General features: G+C 43.4%; 3 protein-coding genes across 3 annotated transcripts; 1 reads left to right on the forward strand and 2 right to left on the reverse strand.

Moving 5' to 3' along the window:
• Positions 1 to 335: 335 nt before the first annotated feature.
• Positions 336 to 4,800, forward strand: ctsla (cathepsin La). Its single transcript, XM_053421412.1, has 8 exons — positions 336 to 477; positions 1,227 to 1,361; positions 1,441 to 1,563; positions 2,173 to 2,325; positions 3,264 to 3,488; positions 3,638 to 3,806; positions 3,926 to 4,043; positions 4,393 to 4,800. Exons 2-8 carry the CDS (start codon positions 1,239 to 1,241, stop codon positions 4,490 to 4,492), a joined length of 1,011 nt encoding a protein of 336 aa, XP_053277387.1. The 5' UTR covers positions 336 to 477; positions 1,227 to 1,238; the 3' UTR covers positions 4,493 to 4,800.
• Positions 4,801 to 5,523: 723 nt separating this feature from the next.
• Positions 5,524 to 16,520, reverse strand: fbp2 (fructose-1,6-bisphosphatase 2). Its single transcript, XM_053421382.1, has 7 exons — positions 15,494 to 16,520; positions 14,161 to 14,323; positions 13,268 to 13,360; positions 12,321 to 12,461; positions 11,337 to 11,474; positions 7,459 to 7,578; positions 5,524 to 5,882 (listed from the first exon to the last, which is right to left on the reverse strand). The coding sequence occupies exons 1-7, from the start codon at positions 15,664 to 15,666 to the stop codon at positions 5,697 to 5,699; spliced, it is 1,014 nt and encodes a 337-aa protein (XP_053277357.1). The 5' UTR covers positions 15,667 to 16,520; the 3' UTR covers positions 5,524 to 5,696.
• Positions 16,521 to 16,658: 138 nt separating this feature from the next.
• fbp1a (fructose-1,6-bisphosphatase 1a) lies at positions 16,659 to 21,689 on the reverse strand. Its single transcript, XM_053421380.1, has 7 exons — positions 21,482 to 21,689; positions 20,295 to 20,457; positions 18,772 to 18,864; positions 18,518 to 18,658; positions 18,301 to 18,438; positions 18,062 to 18,181; positions 16,659 to 17,327 (listed from the first exon to the last, which is right to left on the reverse strand). Exons 1-7 carry the CDS (start codon positions 21,649 to 21,651, stop codon positions 17,136 to 17,138), a joined length of 1,017 nt encoding a protein of 338 aa, XP_053277355.1. The 5' UTR covers positions 21,652 to 21,689; the 3' UTR covers positions 16,659 to 17,135.
• Positions 21,690 to 23,172: the final 1,483 nt, after the last annotated feature.

Below are 23,172 nucleotides of genomic sequence, written 5' to 3' on the forward strand. Positions count from 1 at the left end.
ATGAACGTAGATAAATACTGAATGATTAAAGTGTATTGAGGTGTATTTAGGAAGTAATAGAGTATGTACAGTTAAATTCAATAAGAATATGAACACGACCAGGTAGCAGCAGATGAATAAATACTGCAGCGTATGAAAATATGCAATTATATAAGCAGCAGATGAATACATATACAGATAATAAACAGTTGAGGTGAGAACTGATATGAATGAATGAAAACAAGTTAAAACAAGTTACAATAATTGAATGAATCGAGTTTTAAACGCAGAGAAAAACAACTTTTTATCGCTCTAGAGCAGTCACGTGCTTCCGCGGTGGCGTCACTCACCGTGGGCGGGGCCTGGTGCTGATAAAAACAAAGAGCGGACCAATCAGCGAGCTCGATGGGCGGTGCCTAAGCGGCTTTATATACGTTGTGTTCGAGTCTCTCCTTGATATTTTTCTGCTTCTTCTTCTTCGACAACAACAGATTCACAGTAAGACTCAAACCCTCCGCTCTTATTTAACTTTGACTCTAGAACTTGTGAATGAGACGATTTGACCTGGACCGTGAGTTCCCTCTGGGTTTGATTTTCCCTCTTTCTGGACTCGACGCGTTAAAAACAACCCAGGGCTCCATTTTGAAAAGGTCCATTTAAGCCAGTTTCTCGCCCTGACTTGTTGTCCGGGTGGGGAATGTGGAGATCTGATGTAGTCGTCCTCCAGCCCGAGCCATTTTGTTTCATTCGGCTCTTTGTCCCAACACCCCCCCCCCCCCCCTCTCTCTCTCTCTCTCTCTCTCCCTGAAGCAGCCGCCGTCCCTCGTCTCATTCCCACGGTTGTTGTTTTTTTTAAAAAGGGTGAAACGTCCCTCAACCTGGGGATCGAACCTTGAAAACAACAGCCTGTTAAAATGAGGTTTCTAGGGGGGGTGTATGGGTTGAGTCTCCTCCCAGCGTCCAGGCCTCGTCCTCGGCTCGATCCCGTGACTGGGCTTAAAGTCTGGGATGTGGCCAAGACTCCAGAGAACAAACTGTTTCCTGCGGTCTCATCCAGACACTGAGCTGATCCACATCCATTATCTGCTCCTGTGTCAGTGGAAGACCATGTCAACATGTGATGGGGGGGGGGGAGTCAAACCATGACTTATCAGTTGTTGTGCACAGAGAATCCAGACTGGTGTGTTGTTATGCAGCTCCAGGCCTCCACCAGTTGATTCACCCTTTGTTTACTGGTTGTTTTGCAGCAGGACGCCACGATGCTGCCCCTCCTGGTGTTGACCGCCTGTCTGAGCTCGGTGCTCTCCGCCCCGGCTCTGGACAAACAGCTGGACGACCACTGGGATCTGTGGAAGAGCTGGCACAGTAAGAAATACCACGAGGTGAGATTCCTGGTTCCCTTTCCCCTCTCCGGTGTCCGGCCGCTGCAGGCAAAGCTCCTAACACTGTGGTTCTCTGCAGAAGGAGGAAGGCTGGAGGAGGATGGTCTGGGAGAAGAACCTGCAGAAGATCGAGATGCACAACCTGGAGCACTCCATGGGCACACACTCCTTCCGCCTGGGCATGAACCACTTTGGAGACATGGTAAAGTCCCACCCTCAAAAACACAGACCCCCGTCTCACTGGTACACACAGAACTTAGGTCTTAACAACAAAGACACAAAGAAAATAGATTTTTATAAGAGTTTCATAAGTTGATAGCTGGTGAGTCTAATCTACCATGACAAGGAGTTCCAGAGCCTCAGGGCCCTGATAGCAAACACCCACTTACTCCCAGTTAGCAAACCTAACACCAGCAAGTTGTGGTGGGGGGGGTGTAGATTATCAGATTTACACAACCGGGGAAATGTCAACAAAAGAAAAGTGGATTTGAATGTCATGTGAGGAACAAGTTGAACTCAGGAAGTAGCGATGATATGAGATAATATAGAAGAGAAATGTAGATTGAACAGTTTGTATGTATTATATTGGAAGTGTGATAAGATTAACTAATTAAAGGTATTTAATCAGAGTTGTACTAATATCACTGAGTTGTGAAAACCAGGTTTACATCACAGCTGCAGCTAGAGTCCCAGGATCCCCTCTAGAGAACCCCCCCCCCCGAGCCCCAGCTGCTTGTGTCTCTGCTGCTCGCGAAACCTTTTGTCTCTGTCTCACGTCCTCATGTCCTCATGTCCCCGTGTCGTCCCACAGACTCACGAGGAGTTCAGGCAGATCATGAACGGCTACAAGCTCAAGACACAGAGGAAGTCCTCCGGCTCCCTGTTCATGGAGCCCAACTTCATGACGGCCCCGTCGGCCGTGGACTGGAGGGAGAAGGGCTACGTCACCCCTGTCAAGGACCAGGTACACATGTGGTTTCCTCTGACGGTCACATGACCCATCTAGGTGTGGTTCACGTGACGAGTCACACGTTTGACTGTGAACATGTTTAGAACTGTGGCAGCGACACCAGCTATTCAGGAAGTCGGAAGTGCACAAACCAGTTGAAATGTGTTTTTAATAATTGTCAATACATCCTGAAGCACTGGTATGACAGACATGTTAGTGAGGCTTGATATTTTGCAGTTTAAACACAAATACAACCAAGTCTATAGAAGTTGAGAAAAATGTCGGTGACTTTTGTTAAACACTTGTTGTTGTTACAATAATAGAAAGTCAGATGATGTAAACACTCTCTTAGTTCAACCTCTTATTTGAAACAACAGACATGAAGCCGCTGAGGAGATTCAACCTTTAAGTTTCTACGTCTTGGTTTGTCACAGATTAACCAACCAATCACTGTAGTAAATGTTTTTAGCCTGAACAGACAGATGAGGTGACAGGTCGAGGGTTGTTCTTATCGGGCTGCTTCACTGACTGTACACTGTGTCCTGCCCCCCCCCCCCCCCCCCCCCGTGTGTACATTAACAGCCTGTAAGATGAAACCTGTTCCACAGGCTCACTGCAGTGCGGCAACACAACAGGTCTAAGTGCTGAAGAGCAGCTCACTGGGAAGTTTCACTTCCCCGACTCCAGAAAGTACAAGAGATACAGACGTATATAAATGACTGAAAAACAGCAAAAACAAAGTTTAATAAAATGAAAGAGTAACAATGACAAGTATTCACACGACAAGGCAACTTTATGCTGTTGTTGAAATCAGTACGAGTCACTGTAGGAGCTGTTTGTTCACAGTGCGTCAGGATAACTTCATTAGGTCGAATCGTCCTGATCCCGGCTTCATGCTTCCTCCCGTCCTCTCTCTCTCTCTCTCTCTCTCTCTCTCTCTCTCTCTCTCTCAGGGTCAGTGCGGCTCCTGCTGGGCGTTCAGCACCACCGGCGCTCTGGAGGGTCAACAGTTCAGGAAGACCGGCAAGCTGGTGTCGCTGAGCGAGCAGAACCTGGTGGACTGCTCCAGGCCCGAGGGCAACGAGGGCTGCGGCGGCGGCCTGATGGACCAGGCCTTCCAGTACGTCACTGACAACCAGGGCCTGGACTCTGAGGACTCCTACCCGTACACCGGGACGGTACGTAGCCCGCGGGAAGGAGGACAAAGTCCAGGAGACTAAAGACCCGTCATTGATCTGCTCAGTTCCACGTGAAGCCATGACCGTGACATTCTGGATCTGTTGTTCTGTGTCGTTACTAAAACCTCGTGTTCCCCTTGTTCCTGCAGGATGACCAGCCCTGTCACTACGACCCCATGTACAACTCGGCCAACGACACCGGCTTCGTGGACGTGCCCAGCGGCAAGGAGCACGCTCTGATGAAGGCCATCGCGTCTGTGGGCCCAGTGTCTGTGGCCATCGACGCCGGACACGAATCCTTCCAGTTCTACCAATCAGGTCAGTCCTTTGTCTTTGATGTAGGAGGCTGTGAATAAACGTCCGTGTTCAACAACTTCTGGTTCTGTAGATGAATTATTGGATTAACTTGTGACCGTCTGGATTGTTGCACGTTGTAGGAATCTACTACGACAAGGAGTGCAGCAGCGAGGAGCTGGACCACGGCGTGCTGGCGGTGGGTTACGGCTTCGAGGGAGAAGATAAGATGGGCAAGAAATACTGGATTGTCAAGAACAGGTCAGTAAAAAACAAATAACCTAAACTCTGTTGTTTCAAACTCAAATTCTGCTAGAAACATTTTGATTATTCATTATTACAGCTAATTAGCATTAGCTTAGAACCTCTTCACTCAGCTGTTATGCCACAGTGACTTGTTTGTTTCATGTAGGTTCTGGTTTTGTTGAGCTTTAGTTTTACGTGATGAAAAAATGCCGACTTTCAAAATACAACAGGATTTTCATTCAACTTTTAGAACCTCAACAACTTCTAGTCTCAAACTCACATTTATATATTTTGTGATATCGAAAAATGACAAATCAAACCCATTAAAGTTCATTTCCCTGACATGTTGTCTCTCCTCCTGCAGCTGGGGTGAGAAGTGGGGAGACAAGGGCTACATCTACATGGCCAAGGACCGGAAGAACCACTGTGGGATTGCGACGGCCGCCAGTTACCCACTGGTCTAACGTCAGCTCCGCCTCTTAGTGTTTTTATTGCAATAGTTCCGACCGGAGCCGAGCGACTCGGGTCCGAGCGACACGTCGACGTTTCATGAGAAGAAACTCCGTTTTATTTGTTTTAGGGAAATGCCGCCATTTTGTTTTGGCTGATCTAATGCAACTTTGATTTGAAAAAAGATTTTAGTTCAGTGTTTTATTCTTTGTAAATATGTGTGTATGCTGCCAGCTGAGTGATACATCCAACACCTGCTTCTGTCATTGTAAATGATTTTTTTTCTACTTTTACTGTGATCAATTAAAGTTGTGAAACACTAGTTTGCTGTTTTGGACTTTGTGTTTGAATATTTGATGATTTTTATAGATGAGGATGAAAAACGCTCTGGTTTCGATTCAGGAAACTGAGACGATGATTCTGTGGATTTACTCACTCTGACACCAGAACTGATAGGAAGTGTTTGTTTGGGCAAAAATCAACTTACTTTATTAATTTCTTTAGAGTTTCAAATTAAACTCCAACATTTAAACTCCACTGTGTTATCCCCCCATGTCGGAGTCACATGCTCTCAGCTGTTCCCCCTCATGTCAGGTACTATGAGCATCTTATAAGATTAACAACCATGCAACAATGCTGCCGATTCATGACCACAAATCTGTAAAACCATATATATATATATATGATAAGCTTGTTCTCAAAGTAAAGTCCTAAAGGTATTGGGTTAAATGATTACTTTCAGTTTTTATTGAATATAACAATTGTTTGATTAAACTAACATTTAGTCTCTAAAATAAAATTATGCGAATTGTTTGCCGATGGTTCACAAATATTTTTTTTCCCTTTTGTCTGATAATTGATCAATATCTCAAATATATTCAAATACAATGATATAAAACTGAACACGGGAAAAATATCCAGGGGAAATATGGATTCTTCATATATTCCAGATTACACGTCTTGGTTCTTCAAACATTTTAGAATTTTTTAATCCTGGGTCAATAAATAGACAGGATAAGAAACAAGTGAAGAAAGAAGTCCTCTGTTCTTGTGGAAAATAGTGTACGTTTAATGTTTATATACAATATGATGAGTCATATAATGAATTCTTCAACAATTTGCAGTTTGAAACTTTTTTCAGACTCTGGGTTTATGATTAATATTTTAATAATTCAAAAGTAGTACTTTGTCTGCTGATAGTAAAGTGTGTTAAAGCCTTCATGGGAACTTCTTGACGAAGGACAGGTACTCGTTGACGTCGTCACAGGAGCCGACCACGAAGGGCACCCGCTGGTGGAGCGCCCCAGGCTGCACGTCCAGGACCCGCTGGGTGCCGGTGGTGGCGAGCCCCCCCGCCTGCTCCACCAGGAAGGCGATGGGGTTGCACTCGTACAGCAGCCGCAGCTTTCAGGGGAAACATCACAATGAAAGAACATTCTGTTTAGTTTCCTGCACAGATATGAAGCAAACATTCATTTTAGATCAGAATTTGTTGACTGAAATCAAAAGGTTTTTGAGCCATAATGTAAATGAGATTGATTTTGCATCACCATCATTGAAATATGAACATAACAAGAAGTAAAAGGTGAAGATCTGATACTAATTGTTCGCTGGTTGCTCTGAATATTCTTTCATGGTGGCTGAGTTTACACAGGTTCACTTTCCAGTCAGAGCTCAACTCAACCAATAACCATTTATTTAAAAACAAGTTAAATTTGGATCAAGTGTGAAAGTAATTTGGAATGGGGGAGGGGGGGGTTCCCAGTTTGCATGCAGGTTAGAAACTGTTGTTTCTTTATGAATTATTATCTGTCAGTGTGCAGCAGGACAAACAATAGGTTTTATATTAGAATGAGAATTAAAATGTACACTTGTTCACTTAAACTTCACCATTTATCTTCAATTGATCATCGACTACTTTAGCTCTCGGTCGATTGGTCGATTGGTTTATTGATCGATTGGTTTATTGGTTTGTTGTTTGGTCGGTCGAACTGGGATCCACTTCTGTAAACAACGTGCTCTACACGCTCATATCACTGATTATTGATAAAATACCTTTAGCTGTAAATCATTTCAGTGTGTTCATGATAACTAGACTCCAGACGGAAACTGTGTGAGAGCTTTTATCTGCTCGAGCTGCTGCGACTGTCTCTGAGCTTTATTTATCACCGGGCGAGAAAAACAACTCTCAGCTCAGGTTGCAGTGCAGCGAGGATCCCAATGACTCATCACATGTCAGGGAGTCAGTTACCAGCATGAATTCCTCAGGTGCTGCACAGTTACTCAACCAGCAGAGTGAAGTTCCTACTGGGTACAGGTTAGAGTCAACAGCTGATCACCACTGGTCTGATCCTGAGACCACCACAGGGCCGGAGCTGAGCCTGGAGCTGTGTCCCCCGGACGTCCTGAACCCGACCTGGGACTGGGCCCCGTTCAGTCATTCTCCAGTCTGGGTCACTGGTCTCCTCGGGTTAGGTGTGGATTCCAGTTTGTCAGCAGGATCGCACAAAAACTACACAACTGGTTTTCCTGAATCTTGGTGGAAGGACGTTACACGAGCCTAGAGGATGAACCCAGAACTTCTGGTATAATAATAATAAATAATCCGGCATATTTAGGGAACTGTTTATGCTGATTTCACTTTAAGGGAACAGTTGGACTCATGTAGCTTGAGGCGATCTGACATGTTAAGACATATGTTAAGATGTTGGTGCTGGTAAGAGGCAGCTCTTGTAGATCTTCAGTGTACATGTCGGTGACAGGTCATTATGAGACGAGCCTGAACACTGCAGGTCTCCCTCTCCTGCTGCTGCACGTCCAGGACACTGTGTACCCGGAGGAACACACGGAGCCCTGAGGTCACATGGGGTCGGCCTGTGCCTTACTAAGAGGTTTAATAAGTGTTAATACGTGTCACGGTACCGGGTGTAAAAGGTTTCAGTGTTACTCTGCTCTGTTTTCCTGGAGGTCTTTTGATTACCTTTCCCTTCGGGCTCTTCTCATTGGCCGGGTACATGAAGATCCCTCCGTAGGCGATGGTGCGGTGAACGTCTGAGACCATGGAGCCCACATACCGAGCCCCGTAGGGAGAGCTGCCGTCCTGGAGGAGGACAGGAGGACAGGAGCACAGGAGGTCAGGAGGACAGGAGGTCAGGAGGACAGGAGGACAGAAGGACAGAAGGACAGGAGCACAGGAGGTCAGGAGGACAGGAGGACACGTTCAAATGTTAGTGTCTTCATTAAACCAACGTGTTTCTACCAGAGAGTCAAGGTCAAGGGTTCACATCCATCAAAGTTCTGCTGATTCACTTTGATTCTCCACGTTATCAAGTCTGTGTGATAACGGATCATTTAACGACCTATTACCTGAAGAGACTTTTATAATCCACAGATAGAAAAAAGGCCTCAAGTCATCAGGGTCATTCATTTTCTCTGGCTCTCAGCAGATACACACACATACACACACACACACACACACACACACACACACACTGACACACACACACACTACACACACTACACGTTACATGCTACATTCATCCTCTTGTGTTTTGAATCCTTAAATGACTCTTTTCATTTGCCTTTTTCATTTCAATGGATCCATCTATCTATCTATCTCTCTCTAATCTATCTATCTATCTATCTATCTATCTATCTATCTATCTATCTATCTATCTATCTATCTATCTATCTATCTATCTATCTATCTATCTATCTATCTATCTATCCATCCATCCATCCATCCATCCATCCATCCATCCATCCATCCATCCATCCATCCATCCATCCATCCATCCATCCATCCATCCATCCATCCATCCATCCATCCATCCATCCATCCATCCATCCATCCATCCATCCATCCATCCATCCATCTATCTATCTATCTATCTATCTATCTATCTATCAATCTATCCATCTTGGCACCAAAGAAAACTCCCTACACACAGATTTAGTTGTGATTGATGCAGCAGGTTTTAAACACTTATCTTCTTTCCCTGTATGATTTATAGTTTATAGAAACATTATTAATCAGGGTAATTAATCATATGCATGTGATATAAAGGCCGAGCTGGGAGGCGGCCTCGAGTCAGAGTCGCAACCACAGCAGATTGGCTTCCTTCAGAGATCACGACCTGCAGAGGAGAACTGAACAGCAGACCACAAACAGGTCAAAGTCCAACAGCCAGACACACACACACACACACACACACACACACACACACACGCAACCTGCTGAAGACAGGGAAGCAGTGCTTTCACACAAACCTAGAGAAACCGGCTGAAGAGCAGAAGCTCAGCGACTGGTTCAACGAGCCATCCTTCAAAGTGTGAACAGGTTTATTTATTTCAGTCCCCGAGAGTCTGAGATCTGTACTGAGCAGAATCTGAGGAGCTTCCCTGAACTGAGCTTCATGTTCAGACTGGAACAGCGTGATAAAGAGTCATGTGTTTGCTGAGTCACACCTCAGTCATCATGAGGGAGGGGGGTGTGTGTGTGTGTGTTTCCTGAAACCATATGTAACCACAACACACACATACACACTAACACATCCAGATGTTCACGGTGGAGGCAGCGAGAAACTTCCTAAAGTAAATAAAGTGAATAAAACCAGAAGAAGTGCAGAGACAAATTTTTAACGGAAAAACAAATGATCTTCAAACAAAAGAGTCTGAATCTGTTGGAGCTGAAGGAGAAGAACGGTTCAGGTGGATCAGCAACAGACGAACACCAGAATCAAGATATGAGGAATAAAGAGAATATATGTAGAAAAATATTTGTGAACCATATAAAAGGTGGATTGCAGAGGAGGTAAAGGATTTAAATTAGCGTTTAGTTTAACAAGCAGGTAAAACATAACAAGGTCCCGACGGCAACAAGTAGAACTCAGGAATAAGAAAATCTTTAAAGACAATTTACTCGGTGCTTTCCAGAGGGTTTTTTGGTTAAAGAATAACTTAGATGTCTTTGATTCTATAGAAGTAACTGAATATTTCATTCATATCCTTTTTCAGGTTCACCACATTGCATTTGGATCATTCTACATTATTATTGTGACTCTGACAGGTTTAATAAACACAATCAGTGGTTGTGCAGCTTGTTTGAGAAAAAGGAAAAATAGGGATTTGTTTCCAGAAGAATAGAAACTATGAAAGTATAATATTATATTCTGAGGATTTCTCCAAACTCGTGCTGTTGGTGACTTTTCATGTGGAACCTGAGGTGAAGACGTTTTCTTTCATCATGTGATGAAGCAGAAACTGAGCAGCAGGTGTTGAAATGAACAGAAATGAACGAAGCTGAGGGAAACTCAGATTAAAACCTGCATGTTACCGGAAATCTAAACTTCCCTCTGGGTTTTCTCACTTTACTTCTACACTCACACGTTTGACAGGCCGGTGTCATTTCTCAACCTCATGCAAAGCGTATCTGAGGTGACTGGGCCGCTGCTCTGTGCTCCGTCACGATGCTGAGAAGAGGAACACGACGATGAGTCTTCAGCGGACACGGCTTTTTGAGAGTGTGGCAACATTTCTAATAATATTTTCCATTTTCAATGCACGAATCTGAGTTTGCGAATTCGAGCGTCACAGCTTCAGTCAAACCGATGAATCGGGGGAGGATGTCCAAACCCAGAGTTGCTGAGTGTGCATGTGTGTCCAGATGAGAGGCTGCAGCAGTTTCCTGAGGAACAGGATGTTTTCTGTGGCGTGTCACCGTCCTGCAGATCAGCTGACCACGCTGACATGCTCCGTCCTGTCTGAGCCGGCACTCATCACATGGTTAACCTCTGCTCACCTCTTCCTGTTGCACCTGCACGATGCTCCAGAGATTTACACCTTCAATGATCCTTTAATTCACAATATGATGTGTGTGATCCACCAGGGAAGCTGTGTGACCTTTAAACTGTGGTTCACTGTGGTATTAAATTCAAAGGTTTAAGTGCAAATACTTCTAATCTGTTCAGTTTACTAATATTTGATCACTTGATTGTCACTTTTGCACATAAAAATAGAAACTAAATATTAAAACAAAGTGATGACAGTTTATTTGTATTTAACCTGCCTCTATTTTAAGAATAAGGCTGTAACTGTAAATTACTTTGAGAAAAGCAGAGTGAAAACATAATTTCTGTTTAACTTAATTTTTATACCGTTTGAACATCCAGTCTCAGACCCAATGTTCTGGTTCAAACTCAGTGTGAGAGTTCAGTTTGATATCCAGCGTCTGGTCTGAGATCAGCACACGACTCATTTCCACCAAACGGTTTCACTTTGCGGCGTCGGACTCACAAAGCAAAGAAATGAAAGAAGAACTGATCCGAGTCACAACTTTGGCTCAAATTAACCTGGAAACACTCGAACCTGCAGGTGTGCATCACCTGATTTAAACAGTTTCTCTAGAACACGAGGAGGTTTGTTGTAATCGCGTCTGTTTGTCTGTCAGCAGCATAACACAATACCCACACAACTGAATTCCACTAAACTTGGTGGATTTGTGGTCTTGACTACGACAAATATTTATTTAATTGATTTGTCCCCCTCTGTTCTTGATAAAACCTCCATCCAAACTAAAAATGTGAACCATGTGGGTGAGAGGGAACATTTAATTTAGCAGGGACCAAATTCTTTGGGGCTGATCCAGGATGTTTTATTTTAAAATGATGTTTTCTGACCTTTTCTTTTGATTTACCAGAAAATAAATCCTGGATCCCGATTAGAGAAATCCGGCTCGTTTGGAGGACGGACATTTATGAGTGTGTGTAACTTGCTGCAGTTTGAATCTAAGGGGTCGGTTGGGCTGAGGTACAGCTTGTTTATTACTTGGTGCCTCTCTAGTTTAAGATGCTCTCTCACCTCTGGATACTTCTTGTGCTTCAGGTACTCGTTGATGGACGGGTGGAAGTATTTGGCGTAGCCCTCGTTCAGGCTGTAGATCTTTCCCTTCGGCTTGATCTTCACGTTCCTCTCGCTGAGGATGAACTCACCAATGGCCTGAAACAAGGAAACAGGATGAAGAGTCGATAGAAACAATGTTTTCACTGGATGAGCAGAGATTTGAAGTTTGAGTTTTGTTCTGAGGGAAGAAGTAGAATAACACAACAATGTGATATATCATGATATTAATTTAGAACTGCAGGTACAACATGAACCTGAGCAGATTTCTCATGGCTGGTGAACAACATGTGTAAAAACAGCACAACAATCTGGATTCTCAGTGCACAACAACAACAATAAGATTACTCACAAACTCACAAACTGAACTTTTTCATTCATTCCCTTAATAACTAAAGCTGATTTACTAAAGTCAAAACAACAATAATCAGTTGTTTTCCTTGTTTTTGTGGGTAAATCTGAATCTGGAACTAGACGCAGAACATGATACAGATAAGTCCTTGTGTGAGGGTGAAGGAGGAGAAGAGGGCTGTAATCATAAAGTGATTTTAGTGTTGTGGACGACTGTGTGCACGGTTTGTGGGCCTGTATTGGCCCAAAGAATGAATGAAGACTTTAGGAGCTGGGAATCAAACCACCGACCTTCTGGAGGCAGGTTGCCCTCAGGTTGAATCAGGATTTCAAGCAAACAGGCTGAAATACACGATTCACTTCACCTTAGTAATCTGTAAAATACTTTAAACCTATTTTGAATTGAGGACAGATGATGTCGCTCAAACCTTCTGCCACCGGGATAAATGATTGACGGGTTAATGTTTGTTTTCTCAAATTAAAGCAGTTACTGGACAATTAAACCATAAACACTGATAGTGTGAGACACGACGCTAGAGGCAGTAGAGCAGAATATTAAAGAGAGGATCAGTGACCTCTGGGAGAATCACTCACAGGGTCCAGCATGAAGAAGTTGAGGCCGGCGCCGGTGCTGAGGGCCACCAGGGTGGCGCTGCCGTACAGGGCGTAGCCGGCACACACGATGCTGCTGCCCGGCTGCAGGGCGTCTTTCTCTGTGGGCTCCCCCTCTGAGATCTGTGGTGCAGAGGAAAGAGGACGTGTTGCATAGAAGCAGAAGCTCAATATTCAGATTGTACAAACCCTGAAATATCAAAGTGATATAAAGGGTTTGCTAGTAATGGGAACTTTGGGGTTTCTCTGTGTAAAAGGCTTTGAGATAATGAACGTTATGATTTCGCACTATACAGATAAAACGTAATTTCATATAAGTAAACAGGAAAAAGCACTATGTGAGAAAACACATGAATTTTGTCAAACAGAATGAAACAGAATGAAAATACCAAATAAAACTTCTTCTCTGCAGCTGCACTTTAATAAACTGAAACCTGGATTAGCTGGACACCATCGCCCCCCTGTGTCTGCTCGGTGTAACTGCATTTTACTGGACTAACAGTTCATACAGTGACGTCTTCACTGTGTAAAAGTCTAAATCTAAAATATCAGAGACCTGCATGTTTTATAAAATATGATCTAATTTTGTTACGTCAAAATTATTTCTGAGCATGTAACTAATTAGCTGTAAAATCTAAAACAGCTGAGATGTAATTAATCATTTTTATTGAAATAAATATATATCAGCCGACAACATTACAAACAGTTACACAATCTACAAATAGTCAGAATAGTTATTTAGTTTGTTTATCATGGGAGTTTATTGACCTTTAAGTTAAGTTAAAAACGGGAGTAAAACAAACAAATAAAACACTATTTTCAATATTTGCTACAACCCTGTTCCACATTTTCATATTTTTGACCAACATTTGATCATACAATATTCAGTGACGGCCTGGTTTGTGAATCTTTGCTGAGGTCAGACTCACCCGTTTGTAAATGGCAAATATGGTGCCGATGGAGGCCAAGCAGTCGATGTTACTGGAGCCGTCCAGGGGGTCGAAACACACCACGTACTTTCCCTGTGACACAACCAAGTCAACAACAACACGTTAGAGCGGCTGCTGCACCGACCAGACGGCTGGAGGAGTCACTGTGTGTGAATGGGACGTGTGAGGTGTGAGCGTCGGTTAACGACCAGAACAACTCTACACAGGCAGTTCACTTATGTTCACAGATATTTTCTAAAATATAAAACTTGATGTGCATTCGTTATTCTCAGTAAAATAGTGTGTGAGCAATTTGTTCAATCTCCAGGGGAGGATTTTCTTACATGTGTGTAATATGTGTGCATTGTGTGCAGTGTCACTTTGGCGGATGTAAAAATGAGTTAAAAACTTTTTTCTCAGATGAGTTAAAGGTTCAGTGTGTAGGATTTAGTGACATCTAGTGGTCATGTGTCATGTTGCAGCTGAACACCCCTCACCTCACCCTCCCCTTCCAAACATGACAGAGAACCTGTGGAAGCTTCAGTTATATAAACTCAAAAGTTTAGTTTGTCCAGTCTGGGCTACTGTAGAAAAAACATGGCGGCCTCCGTAAAGAGGACCAACTCCTGATGTAAATATAAAGTATTTATATATAAAGTATTTAAATATAAAGTATTTAAATATAAAGGGTTCATTCTAAGGTAAAGAAAACAACGATTGGTACAATTAAGATGAAACACACGAGTGAAAACATCACAAGGATAATTTTATATTTAATTCCTGCCAATAGATCCTTTCACCTGAATCTCACATACTGAACCTTTAAAATGTCAAACGTTCACTTTAACTGATTCTATAACTTTTGATCCAGAGGACGGGTGTTTCTCACTCACCCTCTTGTCTTTGGGCGTGATGACCAGCTCCTCGTTCTCCTCAGACACCAGGCAGCAGGTCCCGTAGGAGGCCTGCAGCATGTTGATGACCAGGTCGTTGGACAGCACGTCCAGCTTCTTCTGATCGTCCCCCGTCACGTTCACGGAGCCGGCCATGCCCTGCCTGCGTGGACCAATCACAAGCTTTAGTCTCACACATTGAAAACAGGATTAAGCAGCAACTTGCCTGTTTGCAAACATGAGCGGGTTTAAAACCCTTAACCCTGAATTTTCATTTAAATAAAAATGGACAAAGCTCATCAGGTTTTGAGCTCTGATTCTCTCCAGCGTCAAACAATATGGATCTGAGATTGTTACATCATTTCAACGAGAGGTAAAGTTCACTATATTTTTCACTATAAATTAACAAATATCAGCGATTTTTATTTTATTTTGCTCTTTAAATCAATACTTTACATCTGTTCCACCTTAAACCAGCAGCTTTATTAAAACTAGTGTGATGTTTGAGTGAGTGTGAACATGGAGAAAGTTTCCTCCTTCCCTCCCTGAACGTCTGTTCTATGTTCCATCTCCTGTGAGAAGAACTGAGTGAGAGTCGCAGCGTCAACTCTCACAATCAGCTCCAGTTGAAGAGAGAAGCTGAACTGATATCAGCTAAGAAAGACTCAGAAGTTATTAAAAACCTGAGATTATCTCTAATAATCAAAAGGAAACTTTTAAAATATGAGGAATTCTAAAATGCTCTTCTGGTTCAGGAAGCAGAGGATCATGGGTAATATCCAGCCTTCAAATCGTGTTCCAGTTCAGTGAGTGGAAAGACGCAGTCAGAGCTCCACATGATTCTGTCTACATGAAAAACACTTCATCAACACCATCACGTGGCTGCAGGGGGCGCTGTTGCTCAGTTAACGTTTTGTTTCAGGCCCGAAGAAAACTAAATCAAAAGTCTTTGGCTGCCTCTAAATTCACGGTGTTGAAATCACACATCATTCTCCATCCTGGTTCCACCGGAGCAGCTTGTCCTCTACCAGCTCCACACACCAGTTCACATCAGCCATTGTTCCTCGAAGATGTTGAAACCAGAACTGGAACAACGAGTTCTAATCTGATCACAAACACATCATCACTCCATGATCCTAAATCTAGAGGAGGAGGGAACATCCTGAGACTCTGACCTGAACCAGCTGTCGGCAGCGGACCTTGACCTCTGACCTCTTTGAGCTATCATCACATTATTCATTGTAAAAGAACAACTTAGGCTAATAGACTTTGATAGTAGGTTTCTATCCCCCTTCTATGAGTCAGTTATATAACTCAACACATCAGTACTTACAGGTGGGCCAGGCCTGCCTTGCGCACAGCGGAGGAAATGGCTTTGATGGCCGTCAGGATGGCGGTGATGAGTTGGGTCAGCTCACCCGTCGCTCCCTTGGCCTGGCGCCCGGTCTCCAGGATGAACCGGGTCAGGGTCCATACGTCCGTGTCGAAGGCCGACTGGTCCGACATGTCTGCTGCTGCTGCTTCTGTCCCGTCTGGTCGGGGGGGCAGGCTGCGTGTTCACCAGGCGGAGGAGGGACAGTGAATGAGCGTCCTCATTACCAGCCAAGTGCTTTTCATACCCAGGCCACAGGATCTATTTGTGTGTGGGTGAGTGTGTGTGTGTGTGTGTGTGTGTGTGTGTGTGTGCAGCCACGTGGACGAGTGTGTGTACTTGGGGGTCGGTGGGTGGGTGTCGGGTATCAGCTGTAGAGACCAACACACTGAGACAAGAACTCCTCAGGTCTTTTATCCATTCAGTCAGGAAGGTTTGCAGCATGTTGGTCAACAGGGACCCGGCAGCACTGTGGTGACATCACAGCTCTTCTGTAATATAAGCTTTAACCACATTGTGAAGAAGAACTTTCTGACATGAAATAACCCTCTGGTTTGCCTCTGGACGTCCTGCAGGTCTTTAATTATTATTTTGTTTATAAGGAGTTTTTGATTTTGTGTTTCTCTGAGCTAAACGACACGTTGGTTACAAACAGAGGGATGTGGGTTTTATACTGAGAGACTATAAGCAGCTGTTTTCGCAGCTCAAGTTTGCTTTAAATGTCATTTGGGATCTGTGAGCTTCCAACGACCTTTAGCTTAAAGGTCAACTCCACTGGGTGACCTGTCCTCCGACTCCTATCTACAGTCCGGCTTCAAACCTTCTCGTTCTTTAAATTAAACTTTTCTATCCGTCTGTGCACTTTAAAATACACATTATGTACAAAACACACTTAAATACTCCTACATGAAGTCAATAAAAACTCAAAGTATATATCAGCAACTAGAATTACCGGTCTGTGGAAATGACCTGAAGCCCGACTTGAAATATCATGTGCATGAGGCTGTGACCTTTGACCTTCCAAATCTTGGATTCTTGAAAGGTCCTGTTCATTAGAATTGGACGTTAAAGACAAACTGAACATATGCTGCCTCAGAGGAGGAATAAAAAAAAAGAATCACTCTACTTTTCCTTCATAGACCCGTTTGAATTTATTGATCATTTCAAACAGCATTTGTTTACACACTGGAAAGGCATCAGGGTTTTTGTTTTGCATATAAGTTGTTGTTTTTTGGTCCTTCACACGTCTAGAATGTTTATTTTATTAAAAGGCACAGCTGGAGGTAAACAGGAGGAATTCTTTGTTTGTTTTTTTCTTCACATTTTTGGTCTTTGCTGGTTTGTGTTGTATTACACAGTTTTCATGTTTTTCCCAGAACCATCTTCTTCCAGCAGTTTTCTATAAGCAGAACAGCAACATGGCGGCTGAGGCATGAAAACCTTGTAACTGTAAACTTCAGGCCTGGAGAAACTTTCTCAAACGCCATAACACACGATTCAAAATACATTTACATTAAGATTTTTTTAAAAGCACAACTTTCTCAGACCGACGGGAGATACAAGGTTTCTTCTTAAGGCCGGACAGTGAAGAGTCGGTGTGGTCTCACTTCTTGGCGTGCTTCTGGCAGATGGCGATGTACTCCAGCACGTCCTCCGGGGAGCCCATGGCCACGGGAGCCCGCTGGTGGATGCTCTCCGGCTGGATGTCCAGGATGTTCTCTAATCCGGTGGAGGCCATGCCCCCCGCCTGCTCGATGATGAAGGCCATGGGGTTGCATTCGTACAGCAGCCGCAGCTTTCAAGGAAGAGGGGGGGGGAGATTTTAGTCAAACTCGGAAAGGAGATTTATTAAGTATACACATTTATACTTATTTGATAGTAAAGGAGAAGCAGAAACATTGAGACGCTGTAGATTCGACCGACTAATCAAGTCACACACTCTTTGTAAGCTCCCAGCGCAAGTTCTGAAAACGTAAACATTCAGCTATTGAGAGCGTTTGATTGTTATCGTTCTTCATTCCTTTACAATTTGAACTCTTCTTGGACATTTCTCGAAACCTTATTTCAAGACGTTATTTCTCACTTTCGGCTCAGTCTTGCAAACACTGGAAGGATGTGGACGGTGAAGAAAGGACATTGTGACACCGTCTTCTGGTAAGTTCTCCTCTTACAAACAAAGAGGCTGAACAAAGAACTTTTCTTTTCATGGAACTTCCTCCTTGAGAACGGCTGAAAGTCTCAATGTCACCGCGAGTGAAACGTGAACTAAACTGCTTCTTAAAAAGTTCCAAAAAGTATATGAATGTTTATATTAAATACTTGTGGTCCCTTGACCCGTTCAGGATTTTTATAAATCACTTTCTTTATCATTGTGATAACAAGAGGGAGCATTTAAAAATAATCCAGACATATTTAGAAGACTGATATGAGTGTTTAGTTTTATTGAATTTAAGGAAACAGTTGTACGGTGCCATCCTGACTTTAAGATTCAAACTGTATTCCGAGGAGGAAGCAGTTACTGGACCTTACCTTTCCCTTGGGGCTCTTCACATTGCCCGGGTATAAAAAGATGCCTCCATACATCAGTGTTCGGTGAACGTCTGCCACCATGGAACCAATGTAGCGGGCACCATAGGGCTCAGTGCCGTCCTGGAAGGGTTTTAAAAACACCTCAGTAGTTAGTTCACTTCTGCAGTGACATCCACCACCAGGATCTACTGAGCTCGAATCATCCCCCCCCCCCCCCCGCGTGGTGATGTCAGCGTTACCTCGGGGAACTTCTTCTTCTGCAGGTACTCCGTGACGGCGGGGTCGAAGTACTTTGCGTAGCCTTCGTTCAAGCTGTAGATCTTCCCTCGCTTCTTGATCTTCACGTCCCGATCCACCAGGATAAATTCTCCGATTGCCTGGTGAGCGGAAAGCAGCGATGGTTACCCTCTACGTCATGTGCACAGAAAACCCTGAAAGAAGACAGAGAGCACTTACTGGGTCGAGCATGAAGCAGTTGACTCCTTGGCCGGTGGAGAGCACGACCATGGTGGCGCTGCCGTAGAGGGCGTAGCCGGCTGCCACGAGGCTTCTGCCGGGATGCAGCGCGTCCTTCTCACCGGGCTCGTCATCTGTGATCTGAGGGGAATAACAATTTGCTTTCAATGAAGAGTGATAGTTTTAACATTTCTCGTTCCTGGAGTTGTGAAGTGAGCTGGGGGAAGTTACAAAAGAAAAACTTTGGTCATTACCTTTCTGTAGATGGCAAAGATGGTGCCGATGGAGACGAGACAGTCGATGTTGGACGAGCCGTCCAAAGGATCGAAGCACACAACGTACTTTCCCTGGAAGACGATAGTGCAAAGGAGTTACTCATGTATTCAGGGTTCATACACATTTTGACCAATGGATTTCCATGACTTTAAACCAAATTTCCATGACCCAACATTTTGTGAAATCTCGATGTATACACAAACAAGTGACAAAATGTAGTATTAAACTAAAAATTAGAATTCCAAGGCATACAGTATACCTTAAATGACACAAACCTAAGTATGCCTGCTTATATTTTTGAGCATATTTCTTTAAAAGCATATAAATTATATAAAACACAGCGTAAATGAACGACATGAATATATAGGATTATAACAAGTTTCCATGACTTTTCCAAAACTTTTGGGAGATTATTTTTTTCCATGACTTTTCCAGGCCTGGAAAAACACATTTTAAAAATTCCATGACTTTTCCAGGTTTTCCATGACCGTACGAGCCCTGTGTATTCTGCAGAGACAAAGTCACGAGCTGGACATTAACTGAGGAGAGCAGCAGGAGGCAGGACAGGACAAAGCTGCAGGACCACTTCTTTTTGTTTATAGCACGTCGACACTGGGTTCGGCTCTTATCACTAAAAGCTGTAGTTGTCTTTGGAAGTTGATATCTCAGTGTATTGCTTCTCTTTAACGTCCTGAGCTAATTGTTTTTGGTCCACTTTAATCTCTGTAGCGTGTGAGAAACTTTGTCATCATGTCCACTCGCTGTATTTTCACTTTGGCTCATTCAGGCTTTTTTCCAGACATGTTAGTCGAGGGATGGAGGGAGGAACAGCTCTAGAAAATGTCAGGAATGTATCCGGACACGGAGGGTCGACACAGATTAAGATTAAGATTAAGATGCATTTATTAGTCCCAAACACATGCACAGGCACACTCATGCAGGTAGGGAAATTTAACCTCTGCTTTTGACCCATCTGGTGCAGGACACACAGAGCAGTGAGCGACCATCTACAGCGCCCGGGGAGCAGATGTTGGGGGAGTAAGGTGCCTTGCTCAGGGGCACTAGACAGGGTAGGGAGAATCCTCTTGGATTTTTGGACAGATCAATCCAGGTTCGTCTTTTTGTTGTTTCTCCGTGGAGTCGAACCAGAGACGAACCAGAGACCTTCTCTGCCCATAGTCCAAGTTTCTGCCACTAGCCCAACACCTCTCCCAGTCACACCAGAGTAGTGACACAGGAGAGAGAGGTGTAAGGTCGTGTCACACCACATGAGCCAGCTGAGCCTGATCCTGAGAGGATCCTCTCATTTGAATAACAGACGTTTTAGATTCAGCAGGAGAAATGTGGACGATCCAGTTCCAGAAACGGGATCCTCAATAAATAAAAGCCGGTTTTCTGAGCTCAGCGGCGTCTTAAGAGAACGTAAAGGCAGAGATCCCTGATTGGGTTTTAACATGTGAGGTTGATGCCTTCACACACACACACACAAACACACACTTACCCTCGTGTCCGGCTCTACGATGATGGCTTTGTCGTTCTCTTCAGACACCAGAACGCAGGAGGTGAAGGACGACTTGATCATGTTGATGATCAGATCATTGGACATGATGTCCAGCTTCTTCACCTGGTCTCCCGTCACATTCGTGCTGCCAGCGATACCGTAACTGATAAAGTGCAGAAAAGAGAAAAGGTGACTTTCATATTAATTCAATAAGAACAACCAAAGTCACTTCTCTCTACACACAGGATCAGATTACATGCGTATGATGGAAGTTAACAAATACCTAGTTTTCTGTTACATCCTCTAGAGTTTGGTGCTGAGATAAGGTTTGAAAAAAAAGCAACAGATGCATGACTCAGCATTTCCTGACAGCGGAGGCTGGGTCGTGATTCAAGGAGGAATTAGATCAACAGCAGGAGAACAAGCTGAATCAGTATCAGTCTCTCAGGCAAGATCTGGGCTCATGTAGGTCACACGAACACAGTACTCGGATATTTCAAGTAAAAGAACAAATAAATAGACAAAATGCCAGTACAAGTATCACATTACAATACTTCTTTAGTGAAGTAAGTACTCAGAGTGTGGCCTCCTTCCTCCTGAACTCTGCCTACTGTACATTTAGTTTACGACAAAAAAAGACACTCCCTCATTTTAATAAAGGATGCTGCAGATGATGCTACTGAAAACACGTTGTCGTATCAACTTAAAGTACAGTTACATACAATAATTAGGTAGAACACAGTAAGAAAGTAAATGTACTGTGTTGAATGAAGTCACATGGCTGTAAATATTTAGGAAATACCTCAATTTTGAAATTGGAACTTTAATGTGAGTCTTTAACAAGGAGAGATGGATGGAATCAGTAAAGAAGGACAGAAACGAGAGGATTTCTCTTTCATATGCTCATCTCCTGGTTCCTAACAACGAGTGTGCACATGACTGACTGCTCAAGTAAGAAATATGATTGTTAGAATAAAGAGCTTATGCCATTAAAAGTGGGCGTGGGCGCGTCAGGTATGCGTTTCCCGATTGGCTCAGACACCTCCTGCCTCAGCCCGTGCCAACGTGGATGCAGGAGCCGAAACTCCACTGAGCAACTCGTGTTTATCCCGGTTTGTGCACGAGAGCTGCGGCATCGAACCCCTGAACCACTGACCCCCTGCCAGGTGAGTGTTGTGCGTACTCACAGGTGAGCGATCCCAGCTTTACGCACGGCGCTGGAGATGGCCTTCACCGCCGTGCCCACAGCGTTGAGCAGCGTGGTCAGCTCCCCGGTGCCCTTCGCCCTCCGGCCCTCCTCCATGACGAACCGGGTCATGGTGACCACGTTGGTGTCGAAGGTTCCTCGGTCGGACATGGCGGCAGCGGCTGGTCTCCTCCTGCAGCCTGGTGGGAAGCGGACGAGCTGCGGAACTTAAATGCCCCGAAAGGCGGAACTCGATGGAGGAAGTGGGGACGCGAGGGCCAATCCACAGCCGCAGCAGAGGCGTGGTCCCCGGCGGAGGAACCGAACAAGAGCCGCTCTGTACAAACTGTGCCGGTGATGAAATGATAAAGAGTCCCCGCAGAATGATAGACGCTCCGCATACCTGCGTACACAGAGTGGTTACACAACACAGGTTGTGTACCTGTCCACAAGAGAGAGGAGGAACAGATTCTCATTCTCCATGCTCTTACTTTTCAACTTCAATATCTATCTATCTATCTATCTATCTATCTATCTATCAATCATTCTAGTTATATCTATCTATCTATCTATCTATCTATAAATCAATCAATCTATCCATCATTCTATATATCTATCGATCATTCTATCTATCTATATATCAATATATTTATATATCCATCAATCTATCTATCTTTCCACCATTCTATCTATCTATCTATCTATCTAACGATCCATCATTCTATCTATCTATCTATCTATCTATCTCACTCTCTCTCTATCTGTATTTGTTATCTATATTGTATGTAATTAACTCTGAGCTGCTTCTTGTCTGGAAGCTGCTAAACAAATAAAGTTTATTAATAAAGTTTTTTGATGCTGTTTGAACAAACCACCACAAGATGGAGACCTCCCCTTGGTGTTGGGTCCTAATCTTCTCTCTGAGTGAATCTAGATTCCAGAATCATCATTAATCTTGTAAAATATGAATGTATTACTTTATATTTTTGTGATCCTATGATTTCACTTTTATAAACTGTTCAAGTGAACAGAAACACAGCTCTTATTGTGACAGGGAGCCACAGAGAAATGTTGATCTAGTTCAGTAAACGAATAAGAAAACTAAAAACATGTCTCTTTCCTTCAGCCTTTAACGAGATATTACACTTTCCTGCTATGTAATTAACTCTGAGCTGCATTTCTTGTATGAAAGATGTGAAACAAATAAAGTTTATTATTAAAGTGTAGTGATGGTGTAAGAACCCAAAACCACCACAAGATGGAGACCTCCCCCTGTTTTGGGGCCCTAATCTTCTCTCTGGGTGAATGCAGGTGTCTTTTCATCCCAGGATTATCATTAATCTTATTAATTATAACTGTATTATTCTTCGTTTCTGTAACCCTGTGGTTTTCCCTTTACCGTACATTTGAAAGACATTTTTTATCAACTTTAACGTTAACGTTTAAAATGAACAAAACACAGCTCTTATTGTGACAAGGAACCACAGAGAAATGTTGATATCTATTTCAGTAAACGTCTTAAAAAGAAAACTTAAAACATTTATCTTTACTTCAGCTTTTAACTACATCTTAGACTTGCCTGTGCTTTACTATTTTTAATCACTTTTATAACGTTTGCTCTTTTCTGTTTTTATTTTTTTTTTTAATTTAATTAATTGTTTTACTTCTTTATCTCCTATTCTTAAAATGTAA

This window comes from Pleuronectes platessa, chromosome 4 (assembly GCF_947347685.1).
Source record: "Pleuronectes platessa chromosome 4, fPlePla1.1, whole genome shotgun sequence".
Taxonomy (NCBI): Eukaryota; Metazoa; Chordata; class Actinopteri; order Pleuronectiformes; family Pleuronectidae; genus Pleuronectes; species Pleuronectes platessa.

Bases quoted from the DNA above. Each gene is read 5' to 3' on its own strand.
- fbp2 (XM_053421382.1), bottom strand. From the start codon at position 15,666: ATGTCGGACCAGTCGGCCTTCGACACGGACGTATGGACCCTGACCCGG. The intron at 14,324-15,493 runs GTAAGTACTGAT...TGGTCCACGCAG, and splicing joins AAGGCAGGCCTGGCCCACCT to GCAGGGCATGGCCGGCTCCG. The intron at 13,361-14,160 runs GTGAGTGAGAAA...GTTGTGTCACAG, and splicing joins TCACGCCCAAAGACAAGAGG to GGAAAGTACGTGGTGTGTTT.
- fbp1a (XM_053421380.1), bottom strand. From the start codon at position 21,651: ATGTCCGACCGAGGAACCTTCGACACCAACGTGGTCACCATGACCCGG. The intron at 18,659-18,771 runs GTAATGACCAAA...TATTCCCCTCAG, and splicing joins TCTTTGCCATCTACAGAAAG to ATCACAGATGACGAGCCCGG. The intron at 18,439-18,517 runs GTAAGTGCTCTC...TCCGCTCACCAG, and splicing joins ACTGCTTCATGCTCGACCCA to GCAATCGGAGAATTTATCCT.
- ctsla (XM_053421412.1), top strand. From the start codon at position 1,239: ATGCTGCCCCTCCTGGTGTTGACCGCCTGTCTGAGCTCGGTGCTCTCC. The intron at 3,807-3,925 runs GTCAGTCCTTTG...TGCACGTTGTAG, and splicing joins CTTCCAGTTCTACCAATCAG to GAATCTACTACGACAAGGAG. The intron at 4,044-4,392 runs GTCAGTAAAAAA...CTCCTCCTGCAG, and splicing joins TACTGGATTGTCAAGAACAG to CTGGGGTGAGAAGTGGGGAG.